This window comes from Pongo abelii, chromosome 12 (genome assembly GCF_028885655.2).
Source record: "Pongo abelii isolate AG06213 chromosome 12, NHGRI_mPonAbe1-v2.0_pri, whole genome shotgun sequence".
Taxonomy (NCBI): domain Eukaryota; kingdom Metazoa; phylum Chordata; class Mammalia; order Primates; family Hominidae; genus Pongo; species Pongo abelii.
In genome coordinates, this window is record NC_071997.2 from 108,077,840 (window position 1) to 108,097,343 (window position 19,504).

The window sequence follows — 19,504 nt, forward strand, 5'->3', positions numbered from 1 at the left end:
AGCAGTGGGTCACACCTGTAATCCCGGCACTTTGGGAAGCCAAGGCGGGTGGATCACTTGAGGCCAGAAGTTCTAGACCAGCCTGGCCAAAATGGAGAAACCCCATCTCTACTGAAAATACAAAAAAATTATCCAGGCATGGTGGCACACACCTGTAATCCCAGCTACTTGGAAGGCTGAGGCATGAGAATTGCTTGAACTTGAGAGGCAGAGGTTGCAGTGAGCGGCGATCATGCCATTGCACTCCAGCCTGGGCAACAGAAAGACTCAAAAAAAAAAAAAAAGATATTAACCATCTTTTCACATGCTGATTTGCCATTTTCATATCTTCCTTTGTGAAATGTCTTTTACAATCCTTTGCCCAGTGTTTAGATTGGACAGTTTTTCCTACTATTGCATTAGTGCGGTACATTTGTTAGAACTGATAAGCCAATATTGACATTAGTATTAACTAACGTCCACAGTTTACATTAGAGTTCACTCTTTGTGTTGTACATTCTGTGGATTTTGATATTTTGACCAATATAGAATGACAGGATAGATGCATCTCATTGCACACACATGATTTATATATATATAAGTGTATATGTCTATGTACATTTATTTATATATACATGATACGAACACAGGGGATTTTTAGGTATGATACTTACCACATAAAATCCCCTGTGTTCTCCTTATTCATCCTTGCCTTTGGCAACCACTGATAACAAACCCCTGGCAACTCCTGATCTTTTGACTGTCTCCACAGCTTTGCCTTTTCCAGAATACGGTTGGAATTATACAGGATGTGTAGCCTTTTCAGATTGGCTTCTTCTCAGCAATGTCTTTTCATGGCTTGATTGCTTCCAAGTTTTGGCAATTATGGATAAAGCTGCCATAAACATTCATGTGCAGGTTTTTGTGTGAACATAAGTTTTCAACTCATTTGGGTAAATATCAAGGAGTGTGATTGCTGGATCATATGGTAAGAGTATGTTTAGTTTTGTAAGAAACTGCCAAAATGTCTTCCAAAGTGGCTGTACCATTTTGTATTCTCACCAGCAACGAGAGTTCCTGTTGCTCTACATCCTCGCCAGCATATTGTTGTTTTAATTTGCAATTTTCTAATGACATACGAGTTGGGCATCATTTCATATGCTTATTTACCATCTGTATATCTTCTTTGGTGAGGTGTCTGTTCAGATCTTTTGCCCATTTTTAAATTGAGTTGCTTGTTTTCTTATTGTTTCATTTTAAGAGTTCTTTGTTTATTTTGGGTATCACTCCTTTATATCAGATATGTGTTTTACAATATGAGTTAGGAAATATTTTCTTTGCTTCTATTTTTTGGAAGAGATTATAGAGAATATAATTTCTTCCTTAAATGTTTGGTAGAATTACAAGTGAACCCATCTGGGTTTAGCCTAGTGATTTCTGTTTTGAAAGGTTATTGATTATTGATTCATTTTCTTTCAAGAGGTGGTCTTTAAAGAGCAGAAGATTTAACATTTAACGAAGTCTAATGTATCAATTTTTTTCTTTCACGATTAGCACTTTTTGTGTCCTATCAAAAATGTGTCTATCTCAATGACATATATTTTTTGTTGAAAAGCTTTATAGTTTTAACTTTTATATTTAAGCCTATGATAGACTCAAAATAAGTTCATTTTTTTGTGTATGGGATGAGGAAAGGGGTTGAGGTTCATTTTTTTCCACATGGATGTTCAGTTGTTATATCACCATGTATTGAAATGACTATTCTTTGTTTAATTACCCTGGTGTCTTTGTTGAATGTCAATTCGCCATATAAATGTGGGTCTGTTTCTGGACTCTCCATTATTTTGCATTGATCTATATGTCTATTTTTATTCCAAAACCACACCATCTTGATGACTGGTGCTTTATAGAAGTATTAAAATCAAGTAGTATAAATACTCCCAAGTTTTCTTTTTTTTTTTTTAAAGCGGTTTTTATTATTTCAGGACCTTTGCATTCTCATATACACTTTCGAAAAAGCTTGTCAAATTTTACTAAAATGCCTGCTGACTTTTTTTTTTTTTTTTTCTTTGAGACAGAGTCTCGCTCTGTCACCCAGGCTGGAGTGCAATGGCACCATCTCGGCTCACTGCAATCTCCACCTCCTGGGTTCACACCATTCTCCTGCCTCAGCCTCCCGAGTAGCTGGGACTACAGGAACCTGCCACCACGCCCGGCTAATTTTTTAATTTTTTTAGTAGAGACGGGGTTACACCATGTTAGCCAGGAAGGTCTCGATCTCCTGACCTCGTGATCCGCCTGCCTTGTGTCTTACAATCCATGAAAATGGTATCCCTCTCCATTTATTTGGCCCCCTCTAATTTCTCTCAGCAAAGTAGTTTTCAGTGTAGAGTAATGCACATGTTATTCCATCTAAAATTTACGTCTTAATATTTTATGTATTTTTTAAATTGCTTTTTCTATATCATTATCCAATTGTATGTAATCGATATACAGAAATACAATTGATTTTTAAAAATACTGAGTACACATATTATGACTTTGCTAAGTTCATTTAGTTCAAGTAGCTTTTCCTCTCACTTCTTTAGGATTTTCTACATACAGGACACTTATAGAATATTTTTCTGTTAACAAAATGCATTTTTAACTTCAGCCTCTAGCCTCAAATATTATACTATTTCATAGAAAAGGGTATTGTCCCATTTATTCTACCCCATCTGCGGTACTATTACCGTCATACATTCTTCTACATATTACATATACAATTCACTGTTATTATTTTTGCTTTAAACAGTTATTTTTCATTTAAAGAAACTAACAAATGAGAAAAAAGAATTTTCCATTTATTCATACCTTTACTTATCTGGCTCTCTGATTATTTTCTGTAGGTTAGAGTTTCCATCTGGATTCATTTTATTTTAGCTTGAACAACAGTGTAATCTGCTGACGACAAATTTTCTCAGTGTGGTTTGTTTGAAAACATCTTTATTTCACCTGCATTTCTGAATGATACTGGATACAGAAAGTTAGTTGTTTTCTTATCTTTGTTTGTCTTATATCATTTTCTATCTTTTTTCATCTCTGTATCATTTTGAATGATACTAAGTATAGAAAGTTTTTTTCTTGTTTATCTGACATAATGTGTCATTTTTATTTGATTGGTTTTAAGATTTTTGTTTCAGCAATTTGATTATGACATGGCTTATAGTAGTTTTCTTTGTGTTTATTTTGCTTGGGATTCATTAAACTCTTGGATTTGTAGGTTTATAAATTTCCACAAATTTGTAAATATTTTGGCTGTTTTTTGTTTTTCAAAAATTTCACCTGCTCCCCCTTCTTCCATAATTATGTATTATTTATATATTACGTGTATATTAGACTGCTTTATATTGTTCCACAGGTGACTGAGGTCCTCGATACTTTTGTGGTATTCTTTTTCTCCTCTAATTTAAATAGTTTCTAATACCATGTCATGTTTATTGCTTTTTTTTTTTCCTGCAGTGTCTAATCTGCTGGTAGGCTCCTCCAACAAATTTTTCATTTTAAATGCTGTATTTTTCAGCTCTACCAGCTCTATTTGGCTCTTTTTTTTTTTTGTAGTTTATATCTCTTCCCTCATTATGTTCATGTTTTCCTTTAAGTTCTTCAACATATTTAGAATAGCTATTTTCAAGTCTTTTTCTATTAATTCTAACATCTCTTGTCATTTCTGGATCTATTAACTGACTTTGGGTATGGGTCACAGTTTCTTGCTACATCATGTGTCTTAATTTTTTTATTATATGTTGGAAATTATGAATATAATGCTGTTGAATGTCTGAATTTTGGTGTCTTCTTTAAAAACTATTGAATAGTGTTCTTTCAGACAGTTAATTTACTGGTACATAAGCTTGATCCTTTTGAGGTTTTTAAGATGTCAAAGCAGGTCTAGGGTAAATCCACTCTTAAAGTGAGGCCATTTTCCACTAAATGTCCCAGATGTTCAAGAAGGTCTACCGACTCTGATTGGTCAGGACTTGATTATCTTCCAATCTTGTGTGAGTTCGGGTAGTTGTTCAGCTCACTCCTTCCTGACAGTTGTTCTTCCTTCACAAACTGTTCTTTGCCCCACCTGATGGAGTATCGTTGAATACATGCACAGTGTAGTATTCAGCCAAGGATTTAAAAGAACCCTGATTCAGATTTTTGTTGCTATTTTCTACATATCCTTCACTTCTCGGGTACTTTGTTCAGTAAGTTCTAGCTGCCCCAGTGTCACTGAACTCCTATCACTATTTTCTGAGTTTAGTAAAATATCCGTGCTTATTTTGGGTTCCTCCTACCTGTACTTGGTTTGGTAAACGTCTCCAAGAAAAAAGCTGAGATGATTGTAGAGCTCACCTGACTTGCTTCCTTCTCAGAGAGATCACAGTCTCACACTGCCTATTATCTATTGTCTTACAAGAATTGTTTAATGTATTTGCTCTTTTTCCTGTTATTTACAGTGGGAGGACTAGACCAGTGCCAATTATTGCTGTCATAGTTGAAAGCAGAAGTCCTCCTTCTCAAATCATAAATGTCTTCTAGTTCCAACATTACCTCTGAAAATTCCTGATTCAATGTATGGAATTAATAACTTCTCTCTGAAAGGTTTTAGAACCTTTTCTTTATCTCTTACGTTCCAGAATGATATGATGACAAGCTTTGGTACAAGTACTTTTTTTTCCATTTGTGTTGGGTACTTGTTGAAACATTGTAATCTGGCGAATCAAGTCCTTTAGTTAGTTGCAGAAAATTCTCATATTTTTTTGATGTTCCCCCCCACCTTGTTTAATTTATTTTTTTAATTAAATTTTTTAAATTAATTAATTAATTAATTAATTTTGAGATGGAGTTTTGCTGTCGTTACCCAGGCTGGAGTGCAATGGCATGATCTCAGCTGACTGCAACCTCTGCCTCCTGGGTTCAGGTGATTCTCCTGCCTCAGCCTCCCAAGTAGCTGGGATTACAGGTGCCTGCCACCACGCCCAGCTAATTTTTGTATATTTTTAGTAGAGACAGGGTTTCACCATGTTGGTCAGGCTGGTCTTGAACTCCTGACCTCAGGTGATCTGCTTGCCTCAGCCTCCCAAAGTGCACGATTACAGGCGTGAGCCACCGCACCCGGCCTGTTTGTGTAATTCCTAATCACTATTGGCCCTCTGAGGTGGACCTTGTAATTTCCTTAACTTTTTCTTCCCTACTTCCCATTTGTCTTTCTGGGAGCATCTTTCTGTTCTTTCTGGAAGCTTTTCTCAGCTGTATCATCTTACATTTTTCTCATTAAAAAAAAAAAGTGGGATACCTAATTTCCAAGAGTTTTTTCTGTTCTTTGTCCCTCTTTTTTCCCCTTTCCATATTTTCAGGGGTAATACATTTTTATCTTTCTAAAATTTCTAGTAGTTTTTTTCTTTTTTGGTTTATGCATTCATTATATATTTCCATTGCATACTTTTTCTGTTTATTTCTTTTTCTCCCTTTCAAGTTGCAGAGTTTCCTCCAAGTACTAATGATTCTTGACTGTGTCTGTTCAGTCAGCGTTCTAAAACATGGACTGGGAGGGCTGAGCGCCAGGCTTGTCTCTTCTGGTAGCCTTCATTGTTGGATGATGAGATAGCAGAATGGCTTTTGTATTTATATACTCACATCCGGACATCCTTCTGCCCATTCAATGTCCCCTGAGAAAATTCTTCCAGTCTCCCATATTGGATGGGGGAGGAGATAAGGACCACCAAACCAATCAATATGTAGACTTTCATTTTATCTCTTTTCAGCCTTGCATCTTACTGTTTCCTCAACTGTGACTGACATTCCAGTCTAGAGCCTCACTGCTTCAATTAGAAGAAACTTTCAAAATCATTTAATCTAATTCTTATGTTGCAGATAAAGAGAATAAGGTTCAAAAAATGCACTTCCTTGAGGTAAGACTGTTAATGACTGGAGAATGTGAGCTTTGAATCTAGGCTTCTGACTCTTCCTCTAATACTCTGGTCAGCTAAAATACTGCCTCCAAAAATGTCACAGATGGATTCAAGATTATTCTTTGCAGCTGTCTGAAATCTTGGCAAACTATCAGTAATTGGGTCATGACAGTTGAAAGTTCCAGTTGGATTGAAATAACTGAAGTCCCACATCTGATACCAGCAGAAAAAGGATAGGACTAAGGTTGGAAATCCAGACTAATTTTGAAAGTGAGCTGATTAGTTTCCTTTAGTTTCAAGGTCATACAATGGAATTCTTATCACTGGTTTTTTTAACAGCAAAATGTGATGGGTAAAAAAATCTGACAGCCTTATCTTCATAAATTTAACACATTAAAGTATCAAAGTGTCTCTCAACTAGGAAAATGCTAACTTGGGTTAGAACGATAACATATTTTAACACAGTTGTCTCCTAAGCAACTTCATGGAAAACTCATTCTGCGGTATAACATGTATTACTTGAGAAAAGAAATTCCATAATCAGGAAAGTTTGGGAAATGTTGGGTAAAAGAAATCTAAACTACTTTCCTTAATACAAGGCTTCTCAAAACTGCTAATAGGCACTGAAACATCAATACGAAACGTATGGAACATGTAGCATTTGCCCAGTGTATTTTAGTACAGAATCTTTTATTTCTGCAACTCACAGGATTAGTTTTCAAGGAAGATATGTGGAAACAATCTGACCCAATATTGTATTTCTAAAAGTCCTGTTATGGGGTGTTTTGGGTGAGACGACAAAATTGTTCTCCTTAACATCAACTGCTCACCTTAACATTAATTACAAAAGGGTAGAGGTTATAATTTAAAATACACATGATGAACGACGTTCACATGCCTAAATATAACTGTTTTATTATTTATAGTGGCGTTAATAAAAAGATATTTCACTCTTGGAGCGCCTCTGCCCGGCCGCCCTGTCTGGGAGGTGTACCCAACAGCTCCGAAGAGACAGCGACCATCGAGAACGGGCCATGAGGACGATGGCGGTTTTGTTGAAAAGAAAAGGGGGAAATGTGGGGAAAAGAAAGAGAGATCAGATTGTTACTGTGTCTGTGTAGAAAGAAGTAGGCATAGGAGACTCCATTTTGTTCTGTACTAGGAGAAATTCTTCTGCCTTGGGATGCTGTTGATCTATGGCCTTGCCCCCAGCCCCGTGCTCTCTGAAACATGTGCTGTGTCAACTCAGGGTTAAATGGATTAAGGGCGGTGCAAGATGTGCTTTGTTAAACAGATGCTTGAAGGCAGCATGCTCTTTAAGAGTCATCACCACTCCCTAATCTCAAGTACCCAGGGACACAAACATTGCGGAAGGCCGCAGGGACCTCTGCCTAGGAAAACCAGAGACCTTTGTTCATGTGTTTATCTGCTGACCTTCTCTGCACTATTATCCTATGACTCTGCCATATCCCCCTCTCCGAGAAACACCCAAGAATGATCAATAAATACTTAATAATAAAAAAAAAAAAAGGTAACCATATGAGGCAATGGATATGTTAATTAGCTTGCTGGTGGTAATCATTTTACAATGTATACATATACCAAAATAGTACATTGTACACCTATAAAATATATAATTTTTAATTTGTCATTAAAAAAAAGATATTTCACTCTTAAGCGAAGGATCTGTGTAATACTGGTGAGAGACAAAATGCTAATCCACATTACCACTAAACGTTTAAAATGAGGTGTTGTCCCCAAAACATACTATTTAGCCTGGAAGTGGGTCTGGCAGTGGCGGACTGAAGTGAAGCTGGCAGGATCTCCGATTTGATGGTTACACTGGTGACCGCACCATCCATCCTGTCTGTCTCACATAAGCCTGGCAACTGTGCTGCTTTCTCCAGCGTGGGCAGTAACTGATCAAACTGGTCAAGGTCAGCTGTAAACTAAGAAAGGAAACCAAAGTTAGAGGAAATATATTTTACACTTTCACCTGAAAACAACGTAGAAAAAAATGCTGCTTCTTTAAACTCTATGAATTCGGTGTGACTTTGAGAGAATAAAGAAAGAAGAAATAATTAGAATGACTGGGGCTACCTGGAAATTACATGAGCTAACTATTCCATGGAGAAAATATTTGGATGCTTCTGATATAGTATTCATATACTGCAGGATATAAATAATATACATATAATATTTGGCTACCATATCTTGGTATAAAAATCTAAGTATAAAAAAAGATTGGACTGGAAAAAAGTGTCAGTAGCACTGTGTTATGATGATGGCATTATGGGTGACTTTTTCCTGTCATATTTTTCAAAATTTCATAAAATGACTTACTTTAAACTTATATTGATTCAACTTTTTTATAATTTAAAAAAGTTTGGAAAACTTTTTCATAAATTATGTATCAGCTTTAAAGATATCAGAAAGGTTACTTCCCACTTAAGGACTTAATAGTATAAGAAACATATCTTTTAGAATAGATAGGGAGGCCGGGCGCAGTGGCTCACACCTGTAATCCCAGCACTTTGGGAGGCTGAGACAGGTGGATCACCTGAGGTCAGGAGTTCGAGACCAGCCTGGCCAACATGGCAATCCCGTCTCTACTAAAAATACAAAAATTAGCCAGGCATCGTGGCGCATGCCTGTAATTCCAGCTACTAGTGGGGCTGAGGCAGGAGGATCGCTTGAACCTGGGAGGCGGAGGTTGCAGTGAGCTGAGATCGTGCCACTGCACTCCAGCCTGGGCTACAGAGCGAGACTCCATCTCAAAAAAATAAAATAAATAAAATAAAATAAAAAAGAATAAATAGGGAGTTCCTACATCTCTGTCTTAAGTTATGTAGAGAAGAAAACTGGCCTTTATTTCACAATACTGCTATACTATGATTACTTTTTGGGTTTCATTATCTAGTTCAACTAAAATTTTTGTTTCTAGAGTATATAAATAGAACTACACGTATGTATGTAATTATATTTCTGAGGTTCGGGCACTGTCACATTTAGCAGTAGTTCATTCATTTTTATTGCTGAATAGTGTCCCACTGTATGAATATGTCACAACATAATTATCCATTCTATTGTGATGGATTTTTGGGTTGCTTCCAGTTTTTGGCTGATACGAATAAAGCTGTTAAAAACATTTGTGAACATGTCTTTTGTTACACATGTGCAAAAAGCATTAACCATAAAGGAAAAGATTGACAAATTGAACTATATTAAAGTGAAGAACTTCACCTCATCAAAAAGTGCCAGTAAGAGAAAGAAAAGGTAAGCCTTAGCATTGAAAAGATGTCTGCAAATTTATGTCCAATAAAGGACTCATATATAAAGAACTCTTAAAAGTCAATAAGCAAAATAAAAACACATTAAAAAATGGTCAAGAGACTAGACTAGGCAATTTACAAAAGAAGATATCCAAATGACCAATGAATATTTATCAGGGAAATGCAGATTAGAACACACACCTCAGAATAGCTAAAAATCTAAAATATTGATAATATCATGTATTAACATGGACTTGGAGCAACTAGAAAAAATACTGATACACTAGGAAAACTGGCATTATCTACTGAAAAAGGACATATGCATATCTTATGATCCTGTAGTTCTACTCCTAGGAATCAGCTCAACAGAAATACATGCCCATGTACACAAAACAGATGCACCAAAACTGAACACAATGACATTATCTTATAAATCTTTTCCTTTTAAATATACTTATTATTTAATGCTGTTTTCTGCTTAAAAATTAGTTTCATTGTACCAAGAAACATGAGACAGCCTTATCCTCAAAGAACACACAGGTATAGAACCAGTCAAAATAGTGTTACTACAAATAGTAAACAGAGATGATATGAAGCACTACAAGAGGACAGAAGCAGGAAATGTCTAACCAGGGATACTTGGGGAAGGCTTTATGCAGATGTTATTTGAATTGGTTTGTGAAGGATGAGTAGAAGTTCAGTGGGCACAGAAAGAAGAGCAGGCAGAGTATGTTTAGAAGAGACATGGCTTATTCTAGGAATGACAAGGACTTCCATCTGCCTAGAATGCAGTATTCCGGAGGGAAGAGAGTGATTCTTGTGAGATGAGAGCAGAAAACTAAGCTGATTCAAGAAACCGAAGGACCTATGCATACTAAGTATGACTCATGCTTTAGAATGGAGTCTTGTGGTTAAACTGCTTTGTACGTACATTGTCTGCTGATTAATGAATGTCTATATTCTGTCTCTAAATAAGGTGAAAGCTCCTAGGAAGGGCCATTTTTTTAAAAAACTATATTCCTTCAGAGTCCATAAGCAATTATACAATAAATGAAGATACCTGTTTACTTTTACACCACTTTCACCCCATCCTAAACATAAAGGTTTCTAATCCATAACAACTTATGGAAAGGTTTGTCTTTATTTAAGTCTGTTTCAGGCCATGTTACGTAAGGGCAATATTTTGTTACCCAGAATATTCAAGTCCCTATTCTCTGATGGTTGAGAGTGGTCAGAATCAGATGAGAAGGAAAACAGCCTTAGGAAATGCTTCAAAGGAAATAAAAAAACAAGCCAGACTAAGTAACCTTGTCCACCTCCTTACATTTCTCTCCCACTTCATTTACATCAGAGGTTCCCAGACTTAGGTTTGGTTCCTAGGTTTCATTCCTAGAGAGTTAGATTCAATAGGTAGGGCTGGGAGGAAGGGGCAGGGAAGGTATTTAAAAAAATGTCTAAAAATGTGAACTCTGATTTTATAGAGAAAGAAAAATCTCCTATTTTATAATTCTGCATTAAAACTGTAGCCTTCTGAAGTTCTAAAGAAAACTTCTGAGGGCATCCTGTGATCAGTTATTGATACTAACCTCTTAATATATGCCCAATGGATAGGATAAAACATAGTATGAATTCATATATGTCTATACACAGAATAGAATAAATGAAAAAAAATTATTAGGAATGACCATTCTGTGAAGCAAGCAGTTACCCACCTGGCTCTGGGCCTCCAGTTTTATTTCCTCAGGAGTGGGTTTGGTCATTGGGGTTGGGTTTGTATTACAAGGATCCATCTGTTCTTTCTTTTCCACTTTCACCTTTACATCATCCAGGCTCAGGTTTGGAGTTGATCTTAAATCTTTCTCATCTTTATCTAAAAGATAGCGTAGGAGCTGATGGTCTTTTGATTCTTTTTTCTTTGAAGCATCCAGTTCTAGTTTTATACTGGAGTTTCCTTGTACCTGTCCAGTCACTGACACAGAAGTAGATGCACTGTCCTTTTTATCAGGCTCGACAGACAAAGTGGTGATATCTGAGGGGCTACCCTCCTGTAAGAGCCGATGTAGAATTTTATGCCGCTCTGTCAATGAGCTATGAGAGGAGGGACAAGAACCTCCTGAAGAGTTAGCAGAGGCAGAGTTGGAAGTGCCTGTGCAAGACAGGACATCTTTGCAGCTTGTGTCTATATCAGCATGCCGTAACTGCTGTTCGGCAGTTGTTGTCAAAAGCTGCACTAGTTTGTGACTGGTTTGAGAGTATTTACTGTCTCCATCTGAAAGTCTGTCATTGTTATGCAGAAGCCCTGAATCCAGAGGTTTGCCATCACTAGAGCTGTTGTCAGATTGAATCATTTCATTTAAAATTGATGCAATCTCTTTGTTATCTTTGGACTCAGCTTTTGCTGGTTGTATATTTAATCTGCTAGGTGAATTCTGTGAGCTCATCTGCCTGAGGACTGGAGAACTGGCAGAGAAGCCAACAGAGTTATTGGGTCCTTCATTCATACCCTGTAAAGATGTTACTGGGATGTTTGAATAAGATCGGTTATTATTATTACAGGTACTACTTGTCATGCCAACGGGAGAGCTTAATGTCGAAATATTAGGAGGAAAGGAATTGTTTGGCATCCTGGGCCTTGTTGCCAATCCAGAAGTAACCTGTCTCCTTGGAGACATGAACTGTGCTAGGGATATTCCTGTACCTTCCATAGGAGAATTATTGAGGTTTAAAGAGGGATTACTGCTCTGTGAACTGGCCTGTCCTTGGTTTAAGGCAACATTGGCTACAATCTGACTTCCAGGTGAGCATCCGAAACTTCCTTGGCTGTTGCTAGAATTACTATGACTGCTGCTATGAAGGTCTGCGCTCTGCTGGCGGTTTATTCTGGTGGATACCATGTTGCTGTTGGATGGTGGCAATGTGGATGAACGAGCTACACCATGAGCTGGAGAGATACTAGGATTGACTGAGGGGTTTACTCGGGGAATTGACATTCCAGAATTAGTGTCATCTTGAGGAGAAAGCCCACTGTGCTCCCTAGGGGGAAAAAGACATTATTATTCAAACATCTTCATTTGTTTCTATTAAAATATTTTTATGATACATATTCTAAAACAAGACCATTGATCTCATTAATATTGCAAGCTATCAAGTAAAGAGCTTTTGTATCATCTTAAATTAAGAAAAAAGTTTCTTAAATTAAGAAAAAACTACTGTAAAATATTAGCACCACTTAATAAGAAATAATGCTTATCGACTCTTACATTTGATAATGGTCTCAGTTATATGTAAAATAAATTTTTCTTGGTTTTGGAAAAAATCCAATATATGTTCTTTTAAACAATTTCTAAACTTAATATACACAATTAATATTATAACAATTTTTTTGGTTGAAAAATAAACTTCTCACACCTCTGTTTATAAAGCACTTATTTATGACTCCTGTTACAGCTTTTAAGTATTTCAACTCCAAAGAGGAAGACTGGGTAAGGAAAATACTGTGTCACTGATGTAAAAATTAAAAAGAGTGATATGCAGACATAGCAGATGTTTTGAAAGAGAAATCACAATGTGAAAAAAAGAACTGTGCTAATTCCACTCACAAGCACAATTTAAACTAAAAGTAGAAAAAAAACAGAATACTGAATTCAGGTTTTCAGTGAGTCCTTTACTCAAATTCATAATTATGACAACAGATTTGTGACTGGCATTACCATGTTCCAATAAGCAAATACATTAGATGAGAAAAAGATGAAGTGAGGGGAAATGTCTTTGTTTTTAATGCTACATTTTAACCATTGTAAATGTAGGATTTCTAATAATTCATAGGATAATAGTTTCATGAATTTACCACATATCAGTGTAAAACATACTTAGAGAGGGGAACAAATTAGAGGCAATGGCACTCAAAAATCAAGTTGATAGTTTAATGATTTGTAATTTCTGTGAGAAATTGTCAACTTGAACTCAGGAGCCACCAAGTATGCCCTAATGAAAATACAGCACTTTCAAAAATAAACATAAAAATAATAAAGTTAACAAACTCTGAAATCTCTTATAAGATTCACATACGGAATGTTGTAAATTTTTAGCCATCTTTTTGGTTTTACGCTCTAAAAAGCACATTTTCAGCCTCAGCTTTCCTACCTCCCTTTATGAACAACAAAGCTATTACATGATAAAACTATAAAACCCAATATGGATATATTGATTATATATACTGATCACACTAGTTTTACGCCTAATTTAGAATTTCTGCTTTCTAGCCATCAAGAGAATAAAAAATTTCTCTTAATAAGAGATATGTGAACTGGCTTATTTCATATGAAGCTCTCCAAATAAGTAGTACCTGTCGATGATATGAATTCCCATGATGAAAGGTTGCATGTCTGGACTTTGAGGGTAGCAAAGTTTACACTTGGTGTGGGCGCTAAGCATTGTCCCATCATTCAATATGAATCTATAGGAGGGGCTGGAGGCAGTGCCACGAGTCATCACTGTTTCAAACAAAAGAGAAACCTAGTTAAAATTCTGATACTTATACGCTGGCTTTAAGTCACCAGGTTTTATTTCTACTTAGAACCTCATTTTAAATGTCCTCCCAACTGTTGCCTGCTTAGACTCAGAATAAAGAATAGTTCAGACAAAGCAGATATCTGAGGGGGAAGATGATTCCAGTTGAAATATACCACTTGATGACAGGTTTTAATTGAGTCATAGTTGAATGGGTGCCTCCTCAGAGAAGTTATAATTATGAGGAAACCCCAAATCTGGGAAACATCAACTTTAGTCTTTTTATTTTTTTTTCTTTTGAGACAGAGTCTCGCTCTGTTGCCCAGGCTGGAGTGCAGTGGAATGATCTCGGCTCACTGCAACCTCCGCCTCCGGGGTTCAAGCAATTCTCCTGCCTCAGCCTTCCGAGTAGCTGGGACTACAGACACCCACCACCACGGCTAATTTTTGTATTTTTAGTAGAGGCAGGGTTTCACCATGTTGGTCAGGCTGGTCTTGAACTCCTGACCTCAAATGATCCATCCACCTTGGCATCCCAAAGTGCTGTGATTACAGGTGTAAGCCACCGCGCCTGGCCCAACCTTAATCTTTCTCTATACTGGGGGGAGCTCTTCAAATTTATTAAGTCTCCATTAAAAATACCAGGAAATATTTTTCTCCCCTCTCACTCTCAGTATTATCTTTAACAAGTTTGTTTTCTCTTTTGCTGGTTTTTTTTAAAATAACAGCTCTACTAAGATATGACTTACACACCATAAAATTTACTCTCTAAGTTTCGATCAGCTTACAGAGTTCCTTAACTAATATTCAAATTTAATTTTTCACTCAGGAATGTGCATCACTAAGGTCCCATTTGACAAGTTATTTATAAATATGTGTAAAATCTGTGTACTATTTTTAATGTTTGAATTTTTAAAGTTTAGTAAGCAAATTAAGATAAAGCCAATGGTTATTAGTATAAGGAACAAAAACTAAGTTAAGGCAGTCAAGTCACTTTATAAGCAGCATAATTTACTTTTGTCTTAAAGCTTTACTAACAGCAGAAAAAATTCTAACCATGTAAGTATTTATTAAATACGTAAAGGCTATGCCAGACTATCATGTAATAAAATATCACTGATGTTTTAATAATACCATATAATTCTATTTTAAGAAAGATTGGCTACTACCACAAATGACTATTATAATTTAGCCTGTGATAAAATGTTAGTCCAATTTTTCAAAGACATTTCAGAAGGGGCTTTGATTACATTTTAAAGGCCATGAGAAAGAGGCTTAAAATTACCAATTAAATAATTTTTGAAGTTACATGTTACTTAAACAAGACATGTTCTATTTTATTGTCCTGTGTATACAGTACCAACTGAAAAAGGTATAGTTTAATGTAAATCTATACCATAATATATCTGCCTAAGTACCAAAACCAGAATATAAATTTAATTGAAAGGATAAGACTTATATTTAACCAACCACATTCTTTACACACCTGGCAATTTCAGCTAAATCACTGGCATAGTTACTAAATATAATGTATCTAAACTAGGAAAAATTCCTGAATTTAGGGAAGCCTATTAATTTTAATACAAGACAATTACCACACTTTATGTTTTGAAATTAGATTATTTGTTTTGGATGAGAATGTAAGGACTAAGATTCGGCATTTAATAATTCATTCAGCCATTCTTGGAAATGAGAAAAAGGCAATATTTAATATGGTAAAACTTCAATTAATTAGAACTCAGTAAGATTCTCCAGTTAACTAAAATTCTGGTGCTTAATTGTTCAGATGAAGAGGTCAAAGGAAGGCAGCATAAATCAATGAAAAGAGTAAGAGCCTAGGAGTCAGATTCAGGCTTGACCTCTCACTGTTATTTACAAGTTTAAGACTTAATGCAAATTAACATTCACCCATCTCAGTCAACTAATTATTAAAACTGAGCCAATAACATTGTAAGATAATATCTAGCACGGAGCCTAGCATGGAGTACATATCAGGTATTGAATGAATATTTCCTCAGTAAACATCAGAGGGAAAAAAAACCAACAAATACGCAGCTTCCAAAGTACTTATGTTCTGAGTCACACACATAGTCAATCCCTAGACACCATTTATGGCAACAGCTTCAACTCTGAAAAACAATCACTAATAGTTCGAATTAAGAGATGAGTAAGGTAGCCACAGCTCTTCAGAGTTGGTTCAATAAACATTTGCTCTACACATCAAATTTTCCCTTTAAGTGGGTTTCAAGGTTTAGTTTTGGAATCCCATTTTGTTTATAGGTCCTGGCCTAGTTTTCTGACCTAATTTTGTCATCTCTGTAGCTAGTATTTTGATCTCTGATTCCTGTGTCCATTTCTAAACTTCTTAGAACACTTAGTGGGGAAAGATATTATTGAAGGACTATTACTGACACCTCAGAATCCTTCCAAAGAACCTTTAACATACAGCCGCTTTTTTAAATTTATTTTTTGTTTATTTTTATCCCTAGAATAGGCCTCAACAGAGCTACAAAGCAAAAGAAACATTAAATTTTCCATGGTTACAGCAGCTGTAGAAGCAAAGCTTTTTGTGTTTTTGATCCCTCCCAATTTGGTGCTGAGATAACCTCAAACAAGCATGCCTTACTGATATTAACAAAATAGGCAGGTAAAAAAAATGTGTGGCAGGGTACTATGGGTCAATGCTGGTAGAGGTTTATTTTTCTTTGTGGTAGTCACTTAAATATATGCAGAAAAAGAGAAAGAATTAAAAAATTGTTATAAGGTACAGAAAAAACAATTACCCCTAGATGTTCTAAAATTCTCAATCACCAATGAGTAAACTCTATTTATTATATCAAAATCACTAAGAGGACAGTAAACTCACATTTTAAATATTTTTAACAAAGTTCGACATAAAAAGATTTTCAGTTGTTACATGGACCATGGACTTAACCACATTACACAAGTCTCAAAGAACATTCTAATTAATCATTGATATGGGTACTTTATGTTTTATAGCAATGCTTCCAAACTTAATACCATAAACCCCTTCCAGCTTTGACTCATGATATACTTTTCTCTTTTTTGAGACAGGGTCTCCCTCTGTCACCCAGGCTGGAGTGCAGTGGCGTGATCTCGCCTCACTGCAACCTCCACCTCTTGGGTTCAAGGGATTCTCCTGCCGGAGACTCCCGAGTAACTGGGATTACAGGCTAACGCCATCACGCCTGGCTAATTTTTGTATTTTTAATAGGATGGGGTTTTGCCACGTTGGCCAGGCCGATCTCGAATTCCTGTGCTCAAGTGATCCTCACACCTCAGCCTCTCAAAATTCTGGGATTACTGGCGTGAGCCACCATGCCTAGCCTTAACTATATTTTTTAAAAGATGAAAATGGCTTTATTTTAATATAAAGTTAATCGAGAGATGAACAAAGAATAAGTAAAGTCATTTGTAATTCCATCATGCAGAGATAACCAGTTAAAATTTTGTTAATATTCTAGAATTGGATAAATAGAAAGATATCTAAAAGTGAGATCATATTATATATGCTGTGCTCTCTTGGTCTACTCTTTTTTTTTGAGACAGTGTCTCATTCTGTCCCCCAGGCTTGAGTGCCTGGGTAGCATGATCAAGGCTAACTGAAGTCTTCACTTCCTGGGCTCAAGCAATTCTCCCATCTCAGCCTCCCAACTAGCTGGGACCATAGCTGTGTGCCTCGCCTAGCTAATTTTTGTATTTTTATTTTTTGTAGAGATGAGGTTTTGCCATGTTGCCCAGGTTGGTCTTGAACTTCTGGACTCAAGCAATCCTCCTGTCTCAGCCTTCCAAGGGCTGGGATTACAGGTATGAGCTACTGTGCCCAGCCACCTACTTTTTAATATAACAATATGTCATGGATATTTCAAAGACAAGGAAAGATGATCCATTACATCATTATATATATATAAACAGAACTTTCATACAACTAGTTTCTAGGTTGTATAGCCTGACATTTCCCATGACTACTATCTAACTGCTGATAGATGTGCTCCAGGAAAAAGTATCCTGTGGAAAAAAAGTCTCAATAACAAAATTTAAAAGGTATTTTTATTGTAGAACTTCTCAGAAACTTAAATACCTTAAATATATCTTATAAATCACCTAAAGTGGGATTACCCATAAAACATCATTTCCTAGTTATAGTTATTAAGTTTGTGGAACCTAGGTTCATAGTTTACAAACTTCTCTGTAAGTAAACATCTTAGACTATAGACTCTGATTCAGTAGTCCGGGGTGGGGTCCAGAAATCTAGTTTAACAACTGCCCCAGATGAATCTATCTTATCAGGGACCTTGGGAAGCACCATGACCTAGATATTTCTTTAAAGTAATAGTTTTGAATTGAACAGAACCTGGGAACTTATTCCAAACTATACACACTTGCATGGATCTTCTAGTTTAAAAAGTTCCTCAAGTGATCCTGATATCCATTTCCCTCCAATCTCAATGTAAAACCATGGCTTTAATCTAATTCATGCTAGGTAGTTCCCAAATTTCTTTGACTGAAATGTGTTTTCAAACTTGATTCTGGAAAATATAATAGTAAACTCCCTTTGACAGCAGTTCATGAGTTGACTGTGTCAAAAGCAGCTAAAAAACTAAATTAAAATTAGAAATTTTAACGTGTATTAGGATTTCAGACTAGTTGCTGCCATCAAAGAGTAAGTTAACAGGCAGGAAAAAAGAAAACAGATGGAGGACAAACTTTTCCTGCCTAAATATCATTCACTGTAAAGTTCTACACAAAATCAGGAAGATAGTAAGTAATTTGTTTCACTCTTTTTATACTGTCCCTAAGTGAAAAGGCAGCAAGAAAACTGCAAATGCAAATAACACCTCTCTCCAATCTTGATGGACCAATGGTTGTCAAACTTAAGCATTATTATTATTATTATTTGAGATGGAGTTTCGCTCTTGTTGCCCAGGCTGGAGTGCAATGATGTGACCTCGGCTCACCGCAACCTCCGCCTCCTGGGTTCAAGCGATTCTCCTGCCTCAGCCTTCCGAGTAGCTGGGATTACAGGAATGCGCCACCACACCAGGCTAATTTTGTATTTTTAGTAGAGATGGGGTTTCTCCAAGTTGATCAGGCTGGTCTTGAACTCTCGACCTCAGGTGATCCACCTGCCTCTGCCTCCCAAAGTGTTGGGATTACAGGTGTGAGCCACTGCACCCGGCCAACTTAAGCATTATCTTTAAGGTTTGTTAAGATATTTGGGCAGGCCTTCATTTGATATTTTAATTCAGCAGGTCACTATCTTTAACAGGTGATTCTCATGAAAGTGTTTCATTGACCACATTTCTCATATCTGGCTAGATACTGCTGAATAGAAAATATCAGAAAAGGCTGTGCTCAATCCACAAAACCTGTTTGTCAGGTTGTTTAGAATCTCCAAAACACTGGATTCAGTCATGTGAACTTTGGACAACTTGATTCTAAGAAAAATACAGTTATTTCTATTGAGGATTTTTTTTTCCTAAAAAAAGTAGCATGAGGGAACATTAAAAAATGACTAATGGGGAACAGGTATTGGATTATACTTACATTTCTTTACATTTTACTCTAAATTATTTCATTTATATATTAATGACAAACTAGTTACTTATTATACTTCAATCAATTTATTGTATGGGGAATTCTGTTGAAGGTTTAGAAACCTTCAACTGTGGCCTAGTCACATCTATGGGGAGCCTAGCCATTTGGATAATGAGACAAGCCAGATCTACTTTGCCTTGGTGAAAATGTACATAAGTTATAGGCAAATAAATTAAGTCTTTTAAG

At 36.2% G+C, this 19,504-nt stretch overlaps 1 protein-coding gene across 9 annotated transcripts in view; it reads right to left on the bottom strand.

The window, feature by feature from the left end:
• NCOA1 (nuclear receptor coactivator 1) overlaps nucleotides 1–19,504 on the bottom strand; it is a 279,034-nt gene that overhangs the window by 51,306 nt on the left and 208,224 nt on the right. For all 9 annotated transcript variants that reach the window (XM_063713752.1, XM_024242465.3, XM_024242456.3 and 6 more), the window contains 3 exons: nucleotides 13,536–13,683; nucleotides 10,903–12,223; nucleotides 7,687–7,867 (listed from right to left, as the gene is read on the bottom strand). In XM_063713752.1, coding sequence (XP_063569822.1) covers nucleotides 7,687–7,867; nucleotides 10,903–12,223; nucleotides 13,536–13,683 — 1,650 coding nt within the window. The remainder of the gene's footprint in view (nucleotides 1–7,686; nucleotides 7,868–10,902; nucleotides 12,224–13,535; nucleotides 13,684–19,504) is intronic.